Source organism: Parambassis ranga, chromosome 4 (assembly GCF_900634625.1).
Source record: "Parambassis ranga chromosome 4, fParRan2.1, whole genome shotgun sequence".
In the NCBI taxonomy this organism is placed as follows: Eukaryota; Metazoa; Chordata; class Actinopteri; family Ambassidae; genus Parambassis; species Parambassis ranga.
The window spans coordinates 19,740,691-19,761,994 of record NC_041025.1 but is presented as its reverse complement, the minus strand read 5'-3'; the positions used below and the strand labels follow the sequence as shown (position 1 = coordinate 19,761,994).

Here is a 21,304-nt window from a genome sequence, read left to right as displayed (position 1 = left end):
GAGGCTCTGAGATGTACCTCTTGGGTTTTGCACGATCTGATCTTGTGGTAAACTCCTTGAGACGTCCTTCCCTGAGAAGACCGACAACTGTCTCGAATGCTTTCCACTTGTGATGAATATTTCTCACGGTAGAACTTCCAAGCTGTTTGAAACTCATCTCTGCACTGTGTTAACACACACCTGGATGCTCTGGAGCATGCTTTGCGCCTGCTTTGATAGAGGTCTGCACACCTGTTGATGATCAGTTCATCAATGGCACCTGCTGATGCTCACCTATATAAATCCTATGGAAGCAGTAAGGGGGTTCTTAGTATCGCCCACTTTTTTCTCTCTTTGGCTTCATTTTTGTTGAATAAATATTTTTTCACTTTTTTATTGTCCATGTGAAGTTTAAAAGACCCATTAAAATTCTGTTTTTACACACAAAACATGGGATAACTAACTTTTGAACAGGACTTTGTCAGGTACAGGACAGCTCTAGGATGTAATCCCACATTTATTAGTTAAACATTAACCATGATTAACTTGCTTTGCTGTAGTTGGCCTCAGAGTAGCTACTATCATTTTACTCCTCTTTAGTAAATGCATGTGCAGATGCTAGTGTGCCAACTCACACTAACTTCTGGGTTTTTTTTTTTTTTTGCTTTTGGTGCAAACAGCCAAAAAGGGGATTAAGAGTGCAGCTGGACTCTCTGAACACTGCAACGTCCAAACACAGAAAGAACAAAGTCTGTGCTGGGAATCACCTCCTGCGTAAGGCTCTCTGGTCAGAACTCGTGCCTCAGTGGAAACTTGGCTCTGCTCTTCATCCACTTCCAAACAGACGGCTGCTTACACACAGTCTGCACACCATAATAAACACACCGTGTTTTCACCCAGCACAACTCCAAACTGCTGCAACAAAACACACCACACAGAAGGTGACGCGTTAGTGCACTGATAATGTAGAACAAAGTGTGAATATAACGTGTGTGTCCTGTACTAGAAATACTAGAAATGCTCCTTCTGGGATGTGATGTGATTTTCAAGACACACTGCTGTGGGTTCTGTACTATCATTTTAATATTTTGTGTGACAATTAGAAACATTATCATGAATGCAAGGAACAAGCTAATGGAAAGATGGCACAGGTGCCAAGTGAAGGTGGAGCAACTTAGTCATCATCTGTGTTGTACAAACCGGACCTGCAGGTTTAGCTGAACAGCATTACGCATCAGATTCATCTGAATGAAACACAAACATCAACCTGTGTTTTGTGCATATAAGGATAGGCGGGTCTGTGCACAACATCCGGTATGTAAATGAATCCCTGTGCTTCTGTGAATGTGTGAACATGTTTGTGAGGAATCCAAGAACACAATGTGTGATTGAATTACCTGGGACAGGAAGTACTTTGCTGGCAGAGTAGCAATGAATCTTTAAAGTTCATCTAATTCTGCATCTTCTATAGCACTGGATTCTGCTTCTTATGAGCTGTTTTTAGAAAAACAACAAAGTAGAAACACAATGATCGAGCTACAGAGTTAAAAAATGAGATTAAATTAGTTCTACTCAGATCAGAAAACAGTTAACAATGACAGAGATTATTAACTCGGCAAAATCAAACAGGACAGGATTATAGACAGATTATAAACTCCTGAAGCTTGTTAGCCTAGTCTGTATTTGGTGTAAACATGGTTTCCACTGCTTTTAGAAATAAGAACCAAAGAACAAGCTAACTGTAAGCTCCAGCATCTGCCCTGGTTAAAGTAACAGAAAAGTCAGAATTAATTAAAGCTAGTTAGCATAGTCTAGTCCGATCTCATTGGTCAAAAGAAATTCAAACATGAGAACAAGCTAAGTGTTAAAAAAAAACAAAACTAGCATGCAAAGTCAGATTTATTAGCTTGCTGAAGCTGGTTAGTGTAGCCTAACAGTGTTTCAGCTAGCTAGTAAATGTAATGTCAAAGTTTATTTTAAGATGGAAAAGACTAAAACAATCATAACACTCAAAATAATGCTGAAAAGAATGCCTCCTCTTAGTTACCATGATCTTCAGCTCCATTGATCAAAATGCATACTTGTTGAGGTTACACCAGTTCATCATTTGATCACTTGCAACAGGATGTTGATGACGACAGTAAAGTGAAGTTGAGACGGCACCTGCTGATCAGCCGCTTCATTCATTCATTCATTATTATCAATCAGCTGATCGGTGACAGCCATTCCTAGAGGTTCACAGGACAATTTATAACTGTGCCACTCGTGCTGCTGCTGCTGCTCTCCTCCAACCTCCCTTACAGGTGGTGGCTGAGTTTAATAAAACTTTGCGTTTGTTGACGGAGGATCAGTTCTCCCAGTAGCACCTCACTGCTGCTTTGATTCTTCTGAAGGGCTCCATTACAGGGCAGAGCCTTATCGGGGCTAAATCTCACTGTATCACCCTTTGCTATAAATGGTCAATGCCTCAATCTCTGTCTGTCAAGTGAACCGGGTCCTAACTATGTAAAATATGGTTATCTAATGCTCTTTTTGAACTGTAAGGCAAAAGGAGAGTCACTAAAGATGACTCAGCTGATTTCCATCTGTACATTTTGTACATAATATGAAAGGAATTTCACACAGTTCTCATAGAGTGCACTGGTACCTACACAGGTAAGAGAATATTACATCATCGCTTTGACCTGTCATATCTCTGCATGCCATCGCGACAGGAGCCATGACGCTTCACTGATCCGCCACACCCTGAGTGAGTAATTGACTGCAGGTAGTGTTTTGAAGTAACAATGAGTCACTTGTACATAAGAAACAGGCAAAAAAATGTCTGCACATTCTTTTGTGTTGCATTTATTCATATGAATGCAAACTGCACCATAACATGCTGGAAACAAAAGAAGAAAAACACATGAGGAAAGTCAAGAGAGAAGTCTTACTACTCCCCAAAACAACTTTATTTTAAGAACAAGGGCTGTGAGTGTGCCATGCACGTCACCGTCTTGACCCCAGACAAAAATGGAAGCCCTCAGGGAGGTAATGTTTATGCAATGACAGCCTATCATTGCCTCAGGTCCTGAGAGTCATACCAGGGCAAGTCGCTGTTTACACAGCAAAGAGCCAATCACATTAAAGACTTGTCGTTCTGGGCCCGCCTCTCTTTACTGCCACACTCTGGAGAAACTATGGCTGTGTCTCATTTCAGGGTCTGCATCCTTCGGAGTGCGCATTTTAAGGCCGCTTACGTCACAAAGCTGCGCGAAGGCTGTCCCAATTCGCCAAAAGTCGAAGGGTCCTTCAAATGCGTCCTCCAAATGCGTCCTCCTTTTGCCTGAATTTGGAGGACGCATCGCTACCATCCTTCGTGGCCTTAAATATCCCACAATGCTTTGCGGGCCTACTTTTTGTCCAATAGTACGATGACGGACCAAGCGAGCGGCAGCGGCAGGAGTGCCGAATTCACATTTAAATGTAAGTAAAGAGCAGTAGTTGGAGAGTTTTAAAATGCTAGTAGTGACAGCGGCATTAAAAAAATGAGTTTTGTATTTACAAACATGACGTCCTGTTGATACGAGGCGCTGTAAACTAAACGTTTTGATTGAATGTTGTTTTTTGTTGTTTACTGTAGTATAGTATAAAGTATAGTTCACGTGAGGAGCAATATTATCGTTATTATATCAAACGGTCATTCTGCCTGTTGGCATTATGTTGTAGGAGGAGCAGAGAGAAACAGAAGAAACCTGACAACTGATAACGGAGGAGATGAGACTGGAGAGGGAGAGAGAGAGAGAGAGAGAGAGAGAGAGGGAGAGAGAGAGAGGGAGAGAGAGGAGAGAAAGAACGGACAGACCTCAGCTCATTGAGAGGATGGTGGACAGCAGTGATTTTATGTTCTGTGTTATTTAAATGTTACTTATTAAATTGTATATTAAATCGTTCTTGTCTCTGTGTTCTTAAACTCTTCTAACCTTGTTACATTATGTGTTTCATTACCTATTTATAATTTAATAAACTTTTGAACAACTTCTCAGTGACACAGTAAATCATTTATTGTTCTGTTATGTACAATATTTACAAAGACACAGTTTGAACATTTCTAACTATTTACCAGTGGGCATTATGAAAATGTACAGTTTATTATTTATAAAAGATCAGCAGAAAATACTATTCACAAAGAACATATATATAAATGTTTGGCTGAGCAGGAGTCCTTGGTGCTGCTGGACTGGATGGTGCCACGGTGAAGACCTTGGAGTCCTCTGGCTGTGAGTGGGACATCATCTGGGGGAGGGGGGTGCCTGTCTCCTCTGTCCACCACATCGTCCATCAGGGTTTGCAGAGCGGACGATCGGCGGCTGCCATGTTACTAAAGATGTTTTTAAAAAGGGCAAAAATAAAAATAATAACTTCCACAGAGCGGCTTCCAAAGCAGCTTAAAATATGAAAAGCTATAAAATATGTATCCTCACCCTCCAAAGGTGATGATGGTCAGTACACCTCCTCCAGGACAGACAGCTGGTCCTGCAGGGAGCCCCACTCTCCTCCACCCAGCAGTAATTCTCTGGTGCAGTGACAGACCTGATGCTTAATGACACATTAAAGCAGTGGTTTCAGGGTTATTTGCAGGGTTCGTACACATTTAGCTATTTATTTAAAGTATTAAAATTACAAACAGACCCTGTATCAAGTCTTACAATTGAATAAAATATAAATTACATTTAATCATATTTGTCTATCTACTGGTTATATATCTAGCGTTTGCTCAGTAACTGGTATATTAATTATGATCAATAATATGGTTAAACAGCAGCTTACCGTCACCTCCCCACTGCGCTCTCCCAGCCTGAAGAAAATGAGCCGTCACAGGTTTTGCTGCCGCTGGAGCCGCCTCTCCTCTTCCTCCAACAACAAATAAATATATTAAAATATTCCAAATTTCTAAATCCACACTGTTGTCCCGCTTGTTGTGTAGTCCGTGTTGTGTCGCTGTGACTGCTTTTGTTTTTCCCGGGGCAAAATTTATGACGTCGCGCCACAATCAGGAAGTGCTTTGAAGGCCAGACCGTCCCATTTACCAACGGTGGAGGATCCTCCGGAGGATCCTCAGGAGGACGCGGCCTCCTGAGACCGCGTAGGCTGCGTCCTCCGAAGGATGCAGACCCTGAAATGGGACACAGCCTATAAAGTCGCCTGACGAGTCAAAAAAGGGAGAAGCAGAGGAAAGTGAGACCATGAGAGAGAACCTCACCGGTGTGTCATCCCAAAACATGGCGTTTACTGACTGCATGGGAACCGCCGAGCCGCCCGCAGACAAGAAGGGGATAAAGTAAGTGACTGTGGAGTTAAGTGGGCATGACAACCTTTAAAAATGTCCACAGGGGCAATGATGATTTAACTCTATCTTTTTTTTTCAGGAGGAGAAATTGGAGAAACAGAATAGGTTTTTTTCTGAAAGCAAGCTCGTCCCACTCCATATTACATGTGATGAAAAACAGACCTTACAAGTAAGAAGGTTTCATTTTTATTTTTTGTTTTTGTTTTAAAGACAGTGAATAAAGGATTTCACAGTGACTAAAGCTGCCTCTCTTACGTGAGCTCTCCTCTCTTCTCTGCCCCTCAGGCCGAGTGCTGAAGACGTGAACCAGTGGGCACAGTCATTTGACAAACTGCTCAGTCATAAATGTGAGTATCATTCACCCATCTATTAGCACTTTGTTACATAAGGGAGTCTCAAAGGTCACACGGTGGATGTGAGCTGAATGGAAGCCGTTTATTGTCCTCAATAAAACAAAGCTTTGCACTTAGTGATGGGCAAACAGCCAATGGATGTCATCGGCCTGGACTTTAACACACTCTCTCTCTCTCCCTCTCTCTCTCTCTCTGTCTCTCTTAAACAGATGGGAAAGCTGCATTTTATATCTTCCTGAAGTCTGAGTTCTGTGAAGAGAACATCGAGTTTTGGACAGCGTGTGAGGACTTTAAGACGCTCACGTCCCACAAGGATCTGACGTCCAAGGCCAACAGCATTTACGAGGAGTTCATTAAAAGTGAAGCTCCTAAAGAGGTAACAGCAGAGATTATAATCTCTATTTACAGATAAATACACCAGATATTCTGCATGACGTCAAAAGCTCATTTTTTTGGGTGTTTCTGTGTCTCAGATTAATTTAGATTTCCACACTAAAAATGCCATCGTCCAGAGCCTCCACCAGCCCACCGCAAACAGCTTCCTGGCAGCTCAGAAGAAAGTGTACAGCCTGATGGAAAACAACTCCTACCCCAGGTTTATACTCTCCGACCTCTACAAGGAACTCTGTGCAGCTGCCAAGGGAGAGGGCAAGCACATCAAGTTCTAGTCAAACTAGACACCCACTCCCCCGAAGTCATTTGTTTACCGCCAGAACTGTGAACAGACTGCAGACGATGGTCATTGCAGGACTGAATGCAAATTCTCAGCATAAACATTAACGGCAAGTGTGGAAAATGTAAAACTGAAGCCGTTTTTAGGCCGGTTCTGCTGAGAGCTTTCATCGAGGATAATCAGACCGTGAATGCTGTGCGGTGCTGCAGACGAGACTGAGACTCAACTCTGGGCCATTACCTGCACTTTTGTTGAGCAATGATGTACTTCACTTCAAGAAAATGCTGATATAGCACCACTGCATTCAAAAAACATGACAGCGTGGTCAGAATGTATTTTCACTTGAATTTTTTTTTTACAGGACTCACACACACTATAGTTTTTATGTCTTTGCTGCATTTGCACCAAAAAAGTACAATGTTCATTTTTCACGGTTTCACTGATGGCCATGTTTGGCCTGCAATTACTGTGACAATGTTATAAGCTGTAAATGTTGTGTTGCTACATGATGTGTATGTCAATTTAAAGCCGGAGCAGCTGGACTGCTTTTAAATTAAAAAAAGTTCTTCAATGCTGAACAGTCTCTAATGTGTTCCCTCACGAATCTTTTCATGTTAGTGAGCTATAGGAAGCTAACCAGTCACTCTCTTAGGTCCCAATTAGCTTAGCAACAGACAGTCCTGGTGTTACACCAATTCTTTGAGCAGTCAGAGGTGAGTTCATCTGACGTCACTTTTCTGTAATTACGCTTGCTGCCACAAGGGGGAGAAACATATTACTCAATGTAGTTCCTAAAGCGGTCAATAGTTTGTTCATTTGATGACACTACTTAGCTCCTTTTAGCTCTAATTTTGGTCTCCACCATCTCCCAAGGCCGAGTATCTGTCACTCCAGCTGCTAAATAGTTCACAATCTCTACCAGCTATTCACCGAATTTGTCAGGATGTCATTACCTTTGTGTCCAGTAGTCCGGTAAACTTTAAGTAAAGTGCTATAGGGGCAGGACTGTGGGACTTGCTACCATGGAAACGAGTCAAAGCATCATATAACTAAGCAAACAGTATATAACTAAGCAAAAGTAACTTAAGTGCAGAAACGGAAATGGCATCTGGTTTCCAGTGTGAGTAGTCCCTACAACCCCTATTGCATTCTATCACTGACTTTGTAGCAGAGTTTATGTGACCTTTTGTGGGGAGGATCCAATGTTGTTAAAAGTTTTACCTTCCATGAAAGATTTCATTGAGGCTTGCATCTAAAGGGGCGATGTGGGTGAGCTCACTGAAAAGATAAATACACAGCTCCCATTCATGGCTAGTAAACGTTTTGCTGCTTTTAATATACGTACACAGATAGACACAGCACAAAGTCTCCCCTTGTGTACTTTTAGCTTTAAAAAGGTTAAACACATCCTCACATTGTACAGTGACATATTGCTGAAGCTGGATGCTTCAGTTGCACAACAACAACACCATTCCTCGTCCTTTTGGAACACACATTCCTCTTTAAGTTCCTGTACTCTAACAATGAGCCCTGTGTTTAAAGCGCAGCAGAAGAGCGGCCTCCCTGAGTGACGGCGGGGGAGAATCTTGCTCTGTGTGAACTGACAGAGTCCAGGCTGCAGGACGTCGCTCCTGACAGCGTCCAGGCTGCAGGACGTCGCTCCTAACAGCGTCCAGGCTGCAGGACGTCACTCTTGACAGCTGTCCTTTCAGACCTGTGGCCTGCTGTCGGGCACGGTTCACAACCCATTACTGGCAGGCCTGCAGGCTACAACAGTAAATTTGTGATCTGCACATGACAACTTTAAACCTGACAGGCTCAAAAGCAACTGCGGCTTAAGCGTTCTAATAAATCTTCCTCAGTATTGGATTCATTATGATGCTATTTTTAGCCATGCTTGCAGCAGGGCTACAGAGATGTCAGTGCTTTGATCCAGACTGAACAATTTATTGGTTGGATTGCTATGATATTTGACAATTCGACACGCCTCTAAAAAAAAAAAAAAATAAAAAACTGCAATAACATTGGCAAACTTTTTGTCTAGCCTAGTTTTCATGTCATCATTTCACGCCAAAGCCTTTTTTATCTCTAAATGTTAATTGCAAAAAAATATATCGAGACAAAAAGCAACCAGCTGAAGGCCGTGTTTGGTGCGATACAGTGAAAACACTTCATATTTGCAGGCCTAAAAAAAGTTAATGCTATTTTTTCCATGTCTGGTTATGGGACTGTTGTTGCTACAGGCCTCTTAAAAACCCCTGTGAGGATTGTGATGTGATAATGAGCTGTACAAATAAACTTTCCTTGACCTTTAAAGTAGGCCTACATTCCGTTACGTAGCAGTCTGGCTATTTTTAAAACTTAATTCTCTCCTCTTCTTTTTTTTTTTTCTTTTGTAGCATCCGCCTGCTACACCATACATTCTATGCTCTATCAAGCATACAATAGCAGTGACAATTGGCTCATTGTATGACAGAACAAGTTGAGTGGTAAAGGTCAACCTGCAGAACTGGAAGTGGAGTTGTGAATGCTTTTTTTTTTTTGTTTGCTCATCCACGTAACCGGACAGGCAGGATAGTAAAACAGACACACACTGTTCTCTCTCTTGATGAGCTGGTAGTAAAACCTGTAGGTAGTTCCATTTGTTGCCACGCACGATCTTGGCAACAGACTAACTGGGATCCGATCCAAGGAGTACTCAAGGTGTGCGTATGTAAACACTGGATCTAAAATTAGAAACTGGCCACAACCTACTTTGGTCAGCAGACGGGCAGATACGTCAGACTGCACAGGCTTTCAGACGCAAACTCTGCTAAAGTCAGAGCGTATGATCTTTTTCCTTCAAGATCCAGATAAAAGGGGACAATATGTTCAATTCAAAACATCCACACAACAGTGGTGGGAATCCAGCCTAAAAAAACCCACACACACGTCATTAAATAGATGATGATACATGAAGCACTTGTGAGAATTTGTCAGCAGGACTTGGGTCACACAGATCTGAATGTTGAAATGGTGAATAGGAGATGAACCCCAAAATTCACCAGCTTCAGAAAAATAAATTTAGTGGTGCTTTTAATCACTCACAACAAAGTATTTGCATTAACAAGATTCTAAAAAAACAAAATAAAGGAGTTTGCACCTCTCCATACATCTAGGAAGCTACAATGGATTGGCTTGTGACCAGCAGTCACCTGACTTAACCTCAGCCTGGATGATGGCTGATCTGCAGGCTTTCTACAGCTGACGTGCAGACTTGTGTGAAGAACTGGTTTGTAGCTGTAAAATATGCAAATGTCTTTAGCATGTGAGACTCACGCTTCCTCCACAGTCTTAACTATTAACATGTACAGGCAAACAAAATGTGTATGTGTGATTTTCAGAAGGGTTTAGAGATGCAACAAGATCCTATAGCTTCATTGTAAAGTACATTTGGTACATTGTAAAATGTACAATAAAGCCAGCCCTAGTCATTTCCTTTCTACACCAGCAGATGGTAGCAAAGCTCCACCACTGAGTCTTACTAAAGGGTGGGCTCTGTCGTGAAAGGAAACAGTTGACGAACATCTAGAACATTTTATTATGAAAATAAGACAGAACATAATTTGAGCACATCTTTCCTTCTATCATGCATTACAGCTGATGGGACACACATAGAGAGAGCTTTTAGCCAGACAGTCTCTCTGCTACACCTGCAGTGCAGTTCTTAATGTCTGGAAGGTTCACAGTGGCACTGCAGACCATCCACGGTCATTAATATGAGTTTAATGACAGGTGACGTGCAGTATCTGTGTGTGGCTCACTGATGGAAAAGAACATAACTGTAGAGGTTGTGGATGGATGTCTGTGTGTAATCAGAGGCTTCTCTGGTGAAATGTGTGTTGTTGTTCTTGTTGTTCACTTGGCTTCTTGGGCTTTTTTGGCGCTTTGTTTCTCCTTTGCCTGGTGAGACAGATTCAGACACATTTCCATGATGACTTTTGCATTATTTTGTATTTTCATTTGTAAAAGTAGTCGTTATATTTCATCTTCTTAGTGTCCATTTAAATGTCAAAAATGAAATAGAGTGATTTAAGCTACTTTTTTAAGGGTTAATGGAAACATTTTTGCTTTATGGTTCACCTGGATATAACTAACAGAATGCTTAGGAACAATTCCCCATTAATGCCCCTTATTGACACAAGAAAAAAAAAACATACAGGATAAATAACTAAAAAATAAGGTCACATGCGCTGCAGAGAGTAAACTGTAACTGCTGGTGCACCATCTGCACACATCCAAAGCATTAATTCTGAATAACAAGGCAATTAAGTGTAAGTTTGCCCTCTAGTGGACAGAAGAAAAACTAAAATAAAAATAAAATAAATGTGCAGAGCTCATCACATTTTCCTTCATAGAGACCGTTCACACACAACAAAGACCTTATCTATTCCTTAAAAAGGAGCAACCTCTTAGCAGCCCTCTAACAGCCCATTAAAGTAATAATGCATGTTAAACGTTCACTGTTTCAAAATGTCAGAGTACTTATGTCTTCTGAATCACTCATGCACTGGAGGTAAATGGGGCTGTAAAAAACCACAGGAAAAAGTAAAGGGGGGGGGGGATTACCTTCTCCACCAAAGGTATTAACTGCTGGTACTCTGCCAGTGTCTTCAGTAGCTCCATGATGAAGGGAAGGTAGTTGTGCTTTCTTCGAATATTTTCAATCTGGAGGAGACATAAATTCAAACTGAGGAAAGGAAAAAAAAATGTACAGCAACTCCAAGCCTGTAATTTTATCTCAGTAGATGGTGTTTCAAGTTTTTTTAAGGACAGACCCACCTTATATCTTTTAAGTTTTTGATTTTCCTCTTCAATAAGGAGCTGGTACTTGGCAATCTCTGACTGGATGGAGCTGAGAAATGTGCTGTTCTGGTCTGTGTCCATTGGTTCATCCTGAATACAAAAGAGAAGGAGAAAGGTTAGAGTGAAAGGTTCAGTGAAGAGAGGTCTAAAATATACCTATAATAAGGATATAACAAAGAAAGTCTCCACTCGTTTCCTGGTCTGGTCAGATGAGGTCACCCTGCCATTTTTAACTCATCTGCTCCCTAAACATAAATTAGTTATTTTCCTAGACAACACATTGTTTTCATTCAGCAACTTGGTTTATAAAGTCAGTTTAAGGTGATTTAGAGCTTCCATTATCTTAGAGCTTTGTTTTATACACTAATGCAAATATGCACTCAGGGTGTGTTCACTACAACACCCTGAAAGTATTATAGGGAGTGGTTAGTTCCGCTCCCTTAACAACAATTAAGTTGTCTACAAACAAACTGATCTTTAACTCTGCACAGTACAATTCCCTTTTAACAGGGAGAAACCTTGAGCAGGACCCGGCTCATAAGGGTGAACCTTTCCTCTGATAGCCGGCAGGGTAGAGGAGGAGATGAAGAGGCAGACAGGACAGAAACATGCAGCAAACGTCATACACTACAGAGAAAAAACATGACAGGTTGTTTATGTTGTCAAGCAAGCTGAAATCTGTTGTTTATATTATAGTGGATGTATATATCATTAGTTAATAAATAACAACAGAGACTGGTGCAAGCAATACGCATTGGAATGATCAGGGGCCAGACTACAGGTTTAGCATGCAGGTCTGGAGGCAGAGAGACCTGCAGATAGAGCGAGAGAGAGAGAGAGAGAGAGAGACAAAACTACGAGGAAGACAGCAAACACAGCTAATGACATGAATCACATGTCCGTATCAGGCTGATGAGAAAAGAGAGGATGTAAGAGGGATTCAATCCATCTAATTTCTGGATTGAACAGTTTACTTGTGTAGTGCATGGATATGGAGAGAGTAATGATAGTGTGAGGGTGCATGCACAAGGCTAACTTCTTAACAGCTGTGTCTCAGTTCAGGGGCTGCATTATGAGCAGGTGAAGGTCAGAATAAGCACTGCCTATGCTGGATTTCCTAGATGCCAATAGCGTTGCCTAGCAACCGTGACTGCCGCAGTTGACATGTTCATTTAAAAAATTTACAAGGTCCTGCTTGACCATAGCTGCTGTGCACCGAGTGAATCTGGGTGCGAGGATGATCCAGAACAGAGAAAAAGGCAGCAGCCTTCTTTAGCTGCATTTGAAATGGGGCAGCTTTGTCATGTTGCCATGATGCAATCAGTTGAGATACTGCATAAAGAATAGTTTCCCTCAAAATCTTGTCATTTTCTAAATGTTGCAAAGGTTGCACGATTTCAGCAGAGCGCTTGTATCCGACGCCTCATGTGTGACATGTGATGAATTTGACAAACACATTGCTGCGAAACACTGCAGTGTTTATTTTCAACTTAAGAACACCGCTGCTGTGATCTTGGAACTTTTGAAAGCTGCCAGCTGATGCATTTTACATGCAGCCTCCGAGGGAAAAAGGAAAAGAATGAATTATTCTTTGTTATGTCTGCACTGTATTCAGCTCTTTTGCTGCCACTCACCTCAGTAAGCTGAGTCTGGAGCTCTGCGATTTTCCTCTCGTATATCATCTTTCTATCTGACACGATGGCCATTAGGTTGAAGCGGATCTCTCCTTCACTGTACCTAAAGGGGAAGCAGTGAAGTGTAAGTACGAAGCATTTGATCAGCCAATTGTAAATGCACAAACCATATTTACTTCTGTATTCTTTTCTCAATCACTGGGCGAACAGCACTGATCCAGTCATCCAGGTTACAAGCACCTGGTGGCAAACAAAAAAAAAAAAGAAAGGAATAAATAACTGTATATATGGACACCTGCATTAAAGGCAAGCACACACGCTGTACATCACCATAAAACAGTCAGGTTTTATGGGGGATGAACTGCAGCCAAGAAGAAACAAAAAGCACTGCAAGGCCTCACACTGAGGGGACTTTACACATTAAACTGACAATTTGTACTGGGACCTTTAAGCAATAAAGGAAACATAAATTACGGTTTTCTGCTCACCCAGGTCGATTGGTCCCTCTCGAAGTCCGTCCAGCTCATATAATCTGCCGTTTACAGGAACGTAACTCACAAAGTGGAAAGCATCCTCATCTTTTGCTGATGACTTTGCATCAAATTCAAACATTTGCTGTCTGCAAACACACACACACACAAAAACTAATTACTTCAAGAAAAAGCGTCACTTGCAGAGTAAACCGTGAAGGTTTTTCTTTGTCATTAATTAAGACAGTTAGGGAGAAATAAACTCCCTCTTTGCCTGTTTGATAAAAACACGGTCTGGTGGATTAGCAAAAAATGAGCCAATCACTGTTCACACAAGTAGAATGAGAAGCTAAAAATAGCATGAAACCAATCAAACAGTCTCTCCAGCTGGATGTAACATGTGCAGATGTGCAGGAGCTTACCTGGCAAAGCTGTTGTGAACCTGTCGGATCACTTCAGAGTTGCTGAGAGCCAAGCCTTTCATCTGAGTGAAGCAGAAGATGCAGGATTACAATGCTGACTGTTTAACCTTTAAGCACATATCTTTGTACAGGCGTATATAAAATAAAATTATGAATATACTGATTCTTTTAAAAAATGATTATTGAGTTTTTCCAAGCTAAAAATAGAAGTCATAAATCGGAATATCTGCAGAGCAGATGACCGAATAATCACAAATATGAAGGAAAGGAGGGTAAATATTCAAAAGAGAAAAACCTAGTTATCAAATGAACTGACAAGAAATATTATGAAGTGACATCAACAGTTCAAATAAGTAAATAAGTATTTAGTGTTTTTCCTTTTCTGTATTCAACAAAAAACTACCATCAACGTACAGCGGCGTCAAAACTCTGTGAAAACTCCCTGAACTCTGTCAGCGTGTCTCCAAGCAGCATGTCAGGATGGGTGCAGTTGAGCAGAACGCTGACTATGGCCTGGGTGGCACAAGCATTGTTGATGACCTAGGGACACACAAATAAATTAATTAATAGGGAAAAAAAACATTTGACAGATTAAAAACACTTAATTGAGGTCTGCTATAAAATAGCATCATCACAAAATTCTTCTTATTTACCATAAACATAGGACTCTTATTTGCATTCACGTAAGCTGTGTGCACATCCAGTCACACCAGCAGTTCATTATCTTATTCATGATCCAATTTAGATGAACTATTCTGCACTCTCAACACATTTAAACCTTTTTACTTGACAATAAACACTACAACTACGCTGGAACTATGCTGTAGCAGTTGACAGATGTACCTGTTTTGCGAAGAAAATGTGGTCAAGCCTTGAATCCTGGACAATTGATCCTGCTGGCTCTTCACCTGGCTGCCACTTGAACAGGAAAATCAGCCCATGAACAGGTCTGTAACAGAACAGCTACATTAAAAAACGCTTGTTTTTAGAAGAAGCATGCTAGATATTAGAAGTTTAATGACTTAACATACTTCAAGTTGTCAAAGATCTCTGGCTCCAAACTCCAAATTTCTTCAACCTGGGCTCCTTTGCAGCCTGACAAATGACAAATACAACATCCGATGTTCATTCAGAGTGATGAGAACTGTTCTGATTCAGATTCTGCTAACCGGTAACACAGAGAAACGTCTCCCGGTGACGATGTGACAGCAGCAGCAGCAGCAAAACAAAACAAATGTCACCATTCATGAGGGTTTGTTTTCACGCGCCGTTGTTTTGAACGCTGACTAATGCTAGCCATTTAGCTTGCCTTAAGCCAGGATGCCAAATTAATCAATACAGTTTGTATTAATTAATTAGTACATCACATTCAAGGCGGGATAAAATGTACAGTCGGGGGCATTTTTTCCTTTGAGCAACGGGAATCAGTAGAGGCTAATTTGGAAGTCACCGTTAGCTTTGAATAGGCTAGCTTGCGAGCTAGCACTGACGCATAGCCACATTATTGAATGAATAGCTAGCGTTAGCCTTAGCAGCCACTCACCGAAACCTTTAATAAGCTCCGTAAACACCCCAGGGTCACTCTCCATCAGACACCATTCTCCTGCGCTTCCGGACATTCTTCAAAACGCTTTTTTATTTAACCTACTATACACATATACGAGATGCTAATAGCTTAGCAATACAGCCGCTAGTCAAGCTAATTTAACCGAAGCACTGGAATGACCTCACTGTGATGCGGTGCAATGTGGACAAGCTGGGTGCGCGTGTTTTACTTCACGGCGTACACCGTAAAGGAGGAGGTCAAATTACTGTCCAAAATAATAACTTATCAACAACACACCGGCGTAAAATATATCTTCTAGAAAGAAGCGCGACTACCACTGCATAAATATCAATAATTTACAATATCTAATCAATAGCTTTCTTTTGAAAAAGAAATAATATCCGCCCGTCTACAAGAAAAGTGGTGACAAATGGAACACCCATGCAAAGACGCACACTGGAAGCTGCGAACGCACTTTCATTCATATTTATTTATCATTATAAATATACATTCAATACATTTCAAAACAGTTTGAGTGTTTTTGAGTCCACAATACATATTTATTCAACAATGACCAGCAACTGGTTCCTTATAAACTTTCTCACAACCTACATAATAACGACTTTCAATGATAAACTGCACAACTACTTTTTACATCTAATAGAAAATGTTTCAGCAAGTATAAAAAATACAAAATGACTTATATTCATTCACGTGTCCTTTACAGCACAATAAAATGTGCTAATTATACAAGCGGGAATTTACAAGAGATGAAAATTCACCATAAATGCTTCAACAAGTCAGTGTGTCATGGCATTCATTTTTTATGACTGTAATATTGCTCAGTAAGACCACTGTGTAGGAGGAGAAGCATTTCCACTGTTCACAGGTTGTGTTTAAAAGATTCAGGCTTTAATAATATGACTAATAACAATAATAATGCTGTACATTCTTGGATGAAACATCAGGTAACTCCTGCACTTGGATAAATAAATAACATAGTCGTGTTCAAGCACTGCAGCATGAGATCGAGGAGACATTTAATAAATACAGGATTTAAAAACACTACAAGAACGGTTAGTCATTTGGCCGACTGGAACTGTCCGCTGCCCGAGCCTTCGGAGTTGCTGCAGCAGGAAGCGCACTGCTCGATGAGGGGCACCAGCTTCCCTTGCTGGTGGAGCTGTTTGGTGTCGGAGCCACCCCCGATGCAGTTTCCATTGATGAAGACTCTCGGCACCTGAGTAAATAAATCATAAGACATGTGGGAATGACTGGTAAAAAAAACCTTTATGAATCACCCGACATCTACAAGAGGTTGTTCCTATTTTAAATGACTAAAAATTGGATTGATAGGTGTCAATCCATTTTTCCAGGCATCCAGCTATATGTCTGTGGACCTACAACAACGATAAGCAATCTTAATGGTTGAGGTTTCATCCTTTCTCTGTGTTTCAAACTATCTAGTCCAATGAGGGGGACCATTCCACAACTGCACAAGCTCTTTCTACGGCGTAACATTCTGTGGTTTTTAGGACTGCGTCTTGTGGCATTACATCTTGTTTGGATCTCCAAATGTACACTACCGATCAAAAGTTTGGGGTCACTTGGAAATGTCTTTATTTTTTAAAAAATGTTGTTGTTTTTTTCAATGAAGATAACATTAAAGTAATCAGACATACAGTCTAGATATTGTTAATGTGGTAAATGACTATTCTAGTTAGAAAAGGCTGATTTTTAATGGAATATATACAAAGGTATACAGAGGCCCTTTTCCAGCAACCATCACTCCTGTGTTCTAATGGTACATTGTGTTAGCTAATCGTGTTAAAAAGGCTAATTGATGATTAGAAAACTCCTGTGAAATGATGTTAGCAGAGCTGAACTGTTATGCTGATCAGAGAAGCTATAGAACAACTTTTAAATGGTAGTGTATGTCTATGGCAATGCATTGCACAGCTGCCTACATAAATGCAGACACTCACCATTGGAATAAAATGAAATCTGTGTGCTGATCAGCAGTCTCTATTCATGTGAAATCTAATTTAAACTCAGTTAAGACTCCTTTTATTGAATACACAGTGGTACAGGCGATCATTCTCCCGTTTATAGTTAGAAATGAACTGTAATCATTATGGTCTGAAAAAATGTGACTTGCTCTGGGCTCTGTCTATTCACTCACACTCAGCTATTTTGAGTCCTGATAAAGCCCTCATTTTTGGCCGCAGCCGCAACAAAAACAGCAGCAGGCAAGTCACTCTAAATTTAACTGAAATGAAGAAACTGCCAGAAAAAACACGCTGTCAAAGATGCTATTAGATGCTAAGATAACCAGCTGTAAGGTCACTGGAAAATCTGATTCTTTAAAAATATGACCCGAGGTTCTTACCGTTCTGGCACCTGTCACCTGGGCTAAGGCTTCTTGGAGTCTCCTGCCATCGTTGTGCTCGTCCAGTTCAATCACCTTGTAGTTCGCACCGATTTCGTTGAACACATTCTTGGCCATTTTACAATAAGGACAGGTGGTCTTTGAAAAGATCACGATGCAGTTCTGTGACACCACCTCCTGAAAGGCCAAGAAAAATATGAGTTATTTCAACAGTCAACACAGGATTATCCCCAGCAGATAAAGCCTACAGTAATAAATAATTTGTTACAGTTACAAATAATTTTCAGTATAATCCAAATAAAGACTAAATCTTACTACATTTAGTATATTCTTGTCTATATTTAGTTATCAGATTGCTAACACAATTCAATGTCAAGAAAACACCAGACTAAGAATCAAAACTAAAATCTAAATTAGGATTTGTGTTACCAGAAATAACTGAAACTTAATTACAGACAAATAAAACCAGCTTTAGATAACTGCACCACACATTACTGTAAACAAAAATGACTAATCTGCTTGTACTTACCTGAACATATTGTACGCAGGCCGTGCTGGACAGAGCCCCACCAGTGGAGGATGTAAAATTCCCCATTCTAAAAAAAAAAAGAAAAAAGACACATAATATTAGAGAGTGCTGGCTTTAAGGGCAATTGTAAATTAGAATCAGACTGACACACAGATTAAGCACATGGCTGTGAAATAACCTCATAAACGTGCAGATATCAAAGGAAGTGACGACCTGAAGGCATAAAATCTGCAGGAAAATAACATGTAATTTAAAAATAGCTGCTGCTCTGAATATACCCATATCCATCGTTACAGTTAGATTAGACACTGTTGACGCTCCTTCAATTCTTTGAATGCCGTGTCTACTACGGTACTTGTGGACAAGGTAATCTGGGATTAGGACTACACACACTGCTGTTTAATTAGCTCAGATTTGATGTAGGCATACGGCACGCCACACTCCATGGGGATGTGGCCACACCAAGGGTGTCACGATAAATAACGCTTCGAAAAAGGTGCTTCTGCACGTTAAACGTATCGTGACTGACATTTATTCTTATTGATTAAATAAAACGTTTCTAAACGCCACACTAATTTGCATACAGCGGTACTGTTAGCTAATGTTGACTAAGCATGCAAGGGATAAAAGTTCATATTGCACATAAAATAATGCATCACTGTCACATGATATTTATGCCGAATTTGATAGAAAAGTCTAATCAATCGAAAACGTTTCAAACTATGAGTATGTGTTAATCATCAAGTCTCCTTGCGATTAAATTATTTTAATTACACTGACTTTGATATGACACCCTGGAGTAAGCATGCGGCAGTGAATGGACAAACATACTCGGATTTCAGTGGCGAAAATGATTAGCCGGCGATGTTGTATTTATTCCTTAACGTCATTAATAATTATTATGATTTTAATAAATCCCTGTGATTGATATATTGAGCTAGCTAGCTATATTTTTAGTCAAGCTAGCGGGAGTGACCTTCGGCAGCCGGTCCATGCCACCCGAGGAAGACATCCTGCTCGGAAAAACATGGAGAGAAAGGAGCAAGCGGCCAGAAAAGAGTCGAGCTTTTGCCCTGGATGAAACATGCAGGTTGTGACGAAGCTGTTCTGTAGCTACACAACACGCTGACTGCAGAGCGACGCTTGTTTTTTTTTGCCCCTTATTCGCACTGTTCAGCCTACCTTACGTGACCACCGGAAGTAGTTTCTGACTCAGGACGTAACGTCCGAAACACGTGACTCCACCCACGTGACTCCCTCCACAACAGTGCCAGCTGATTGGCTACATGTTCGATCCACTTTGGAACGAGGTAGAGATATTGTATATGTACAAAGTTTTTCCATGCTTTAATGATATTTTAACGAATTCAGCTCACATCTTGTATACATATTCTATATCAGAATCAGAAATTACTTTATTTATTCTTGAGGGAAAATTATTGTTTGTTACAGACACAGAAGAAAAGATAATTGAAATATGAAATAGAAATATATAATAAATATCTAAATACCTAGACAGCATTTAAATCCCTGAGTTTTATCTAAAGAACATACTACTGTATAAACCTTTACATAGTAAAGAGCATGACATGACATGTAGTGACTGTTACAGTTCAGAGTTCAGTAGTTTGATTGAGACAGGCAGGAATGACTTCCTGTGTCTCTCAGTGGTGCATCGTGGGAGTCGAAGTCTGTTGCTGAATGAGCTCCTGTAGCTGGTCAGCACAGTGTGGAGTGGGTGGGAGGAACAGTCCAGTATGGTTTTTATTTTTGACAACGTCCTCCTCTGACACACCTCTGTCAGAGAGTCCAGGTCCTCTCCCACAACATTTAATGTCCCTCACCCTCAGACTGCTGCCCCAGCAGACAACAGCATACATGATGGCACTGGCCACCACAGACTCATAAAACATCCTCATCATCGTCCTGCAGATGTTGAAGGACCTCAGCTGCCTCAGAAAGTAGAGGCAACTCTGGCCCTTCCTGTAAACAGTAAACATATTTATTTATTAGAATAGAATAGAATAGAATAGAATAGAATAGAATAGAATAGAATAGAATAGAATAGAATAGAATAGAATAGAAATACTTTATTTATCCCAAGCTGGGAAATTTCAAAAATTGCAGCAGCAAAATACAGGCACTCAAGAATGCCAAAAAGGTACTTCTAATGGTAGAAAAATAAACAGAATAAACATTATTTACAGCAAAAAAATAAAAAAATAAATAAACATAGGTGCAGAAGCAAAGGTGTGCAATTTGGAATCCAGGTATAAATATAAGTCTAAACAAGATTGTGTAATTTGGTATTAAAAACAATAAAATAAATAAATAAAACTAAACAAATCTTAGACCTTTGACAATTTATTCTGTTCTTCCTTTCCAAATATGACCTACTTTTTTCTTTAATACATTGAGATGGACGACATGACACCTCCCCAAAAACGAATCCAAAAACTCTTGGTTGCCCCCTGGTGGCTGGGTTCAGAATAGGCAATCAACCCCGCCTCCACTGTGTTAGTGAATGGGCTATGGACCTAACTAAAAACTAAACTACTGATCGATAAAAAATGTTCCCAGAGATAGTGTGTTATTACTGATTCTGGTGAAGTGTTTATTTTTACAATATTTGTATTTTTTTCATTAACCTTTTTAACCCACTTCCGCATCAAGTGGAAGTAGGTGAGTGTTACCACAATGTAACCACAATGATTCAGCTTCAACCTGAACAACCTTGACCTGTTACTGCACAGATTCCTGTTCCGAGATAGCATCCTTTTCCAACCTGGCAGCATCTGTCAGTGAGATATTTGGGCCTCAATGGGAGCAGGCAGAACAGTGCTCCATATATACAGAACATATTGTCTTTGTTCTGATGTCCTAAGGTCTGCTTTTAAGCTTGGTTGTTCAATAGATAGTTTGCTCAAAGAAGATACTGTACTGACAACCAAAAACAACAAAGCACACTTGCATACGAATGCAGCTGAGAATATTATACTATCATGAGTTGTAGGTAATTGTAATAACTGCATTGCACAGTATAAATAATACTGAGTTGAATTAAAATTAACCCTGCGTGGAGGTCAAATAAAGCTGAAAGAAAGGACAGAATGCTTCTGTCTGTGTGGTATATTT

The 21,304-nt window shown here is 40.4% G+C and overlaps 3 protein-coding genes across 5 annotated transcripts; 1 reads left to right on the top strand and 2 right to left on the bottom strand.

Annotated features, from left to right (window-relative positions):
* Nucleotides 1–5,088: 5,088 nt before the first annotated feature.
* Nucleotides 5,089–6,860, top strand: rgs2 (regulator of G protein signaling 2). Its single transcript, XM_028403699.1, has 5 exons — nucleotides 5,089–5,299; nucleotides 5,388–5,477; nucleotides 5,594–5,655; nucleotides 5,871–6,037; nucleotides 6,135–6,860. The coding sequence occupies exons 1-5, from the start codon at nucleotides 5,205–5,207 to the stop codon at nucleotides 6,327–6,329; spliced, it is 609 nt and encodes a 202-aa protein (XP_028259500.1). The 5' UTR covers nucleotides 5,089–5,204; the 3' UTR covers nucleotides 6,330–6,860.
* Nucleotides 6,861–9,895: 3,035 nt separating this feature from the next.
* uchl5 (ubiquitin carboxyl-terminal hydrolase L5) lies at nucleotides 9,896–15,456 on the bottom strand. Its single transcript, XM_028403680.1, has 11 exons — nucleotides 15,249–15,456; nucleotides 14,737–14,800; nucleotides 14,549–14,654; nucleotides 14,120–14,245; nucleotides 13,706–13,767; nucleotides 13,302–13,432; nucleotides 12,990–13,053; nucleotides 12,814–12,916; nucleotides 11,156–11,269; nucleotides 10,943–11,041; nucleotides 9,896–10,276 (listed from the first exon to the last, which is right to left on the bottom strand). The coding sequence occupies exons 1-11, from the start codon at nucleotides 15,322–15,324 to the stop codon at nucleotides 10,232–10,234; spliced, it is 990 nt and encodes a 329-aa protein (XP_028259481.1). The 5' UTR covers nucleotides 15,325–15,456; the 3' UTR covers nucleotides 9,896–10,231.
* Nucleotides 15,457–16,141: 685 nt separating this feature from the next.
* glrx2 (glutaredoxin 2) lies at nucleotides 16,142–19,375 on the bottom strand. 3 transcript variants are annotated; one of them, XM_028404068.1, is made up of 4 exons: nucleotides 19,352–19,375; nucleotides 18,170–18,236; nucleotides 17,641–17,817; nucleotides 16,142–16,491 (listed from the first exon to the last, which is right to left on the bottom strand). In XM_028404068.1, exons 2-4 carry the CDS (start codon nucleotides 18,233–18,235, stop codon nucleotides 16,333–16,335), a joined length of 402 nt encoding a protein of 133 aa, XP_028259869.1. In that variant the 5' UTR covers nucleotide 18,236; nucleotides 19,352–19,375; the 3' UTR covers nucleotides 16,142–16,332. The 3 variants fall into 3 exon arrangements, with proteins under 3 accessions (XP_028259869.1, XP_028259867.1, XP_028259868.1); XM_028404066.1 differs by lacking the exon at nucleotides 19,352–19,375 and adding an exon at nucleotides 19,146–19,345; XM_028404067.1 differs by lacking the exon at nucleotides 19,352–19,375 and adding an exon at nucleotides 18,348–18,722.
* Nucleotides 19,376–21,304: the final 1,929 nt, after the last annotated feature.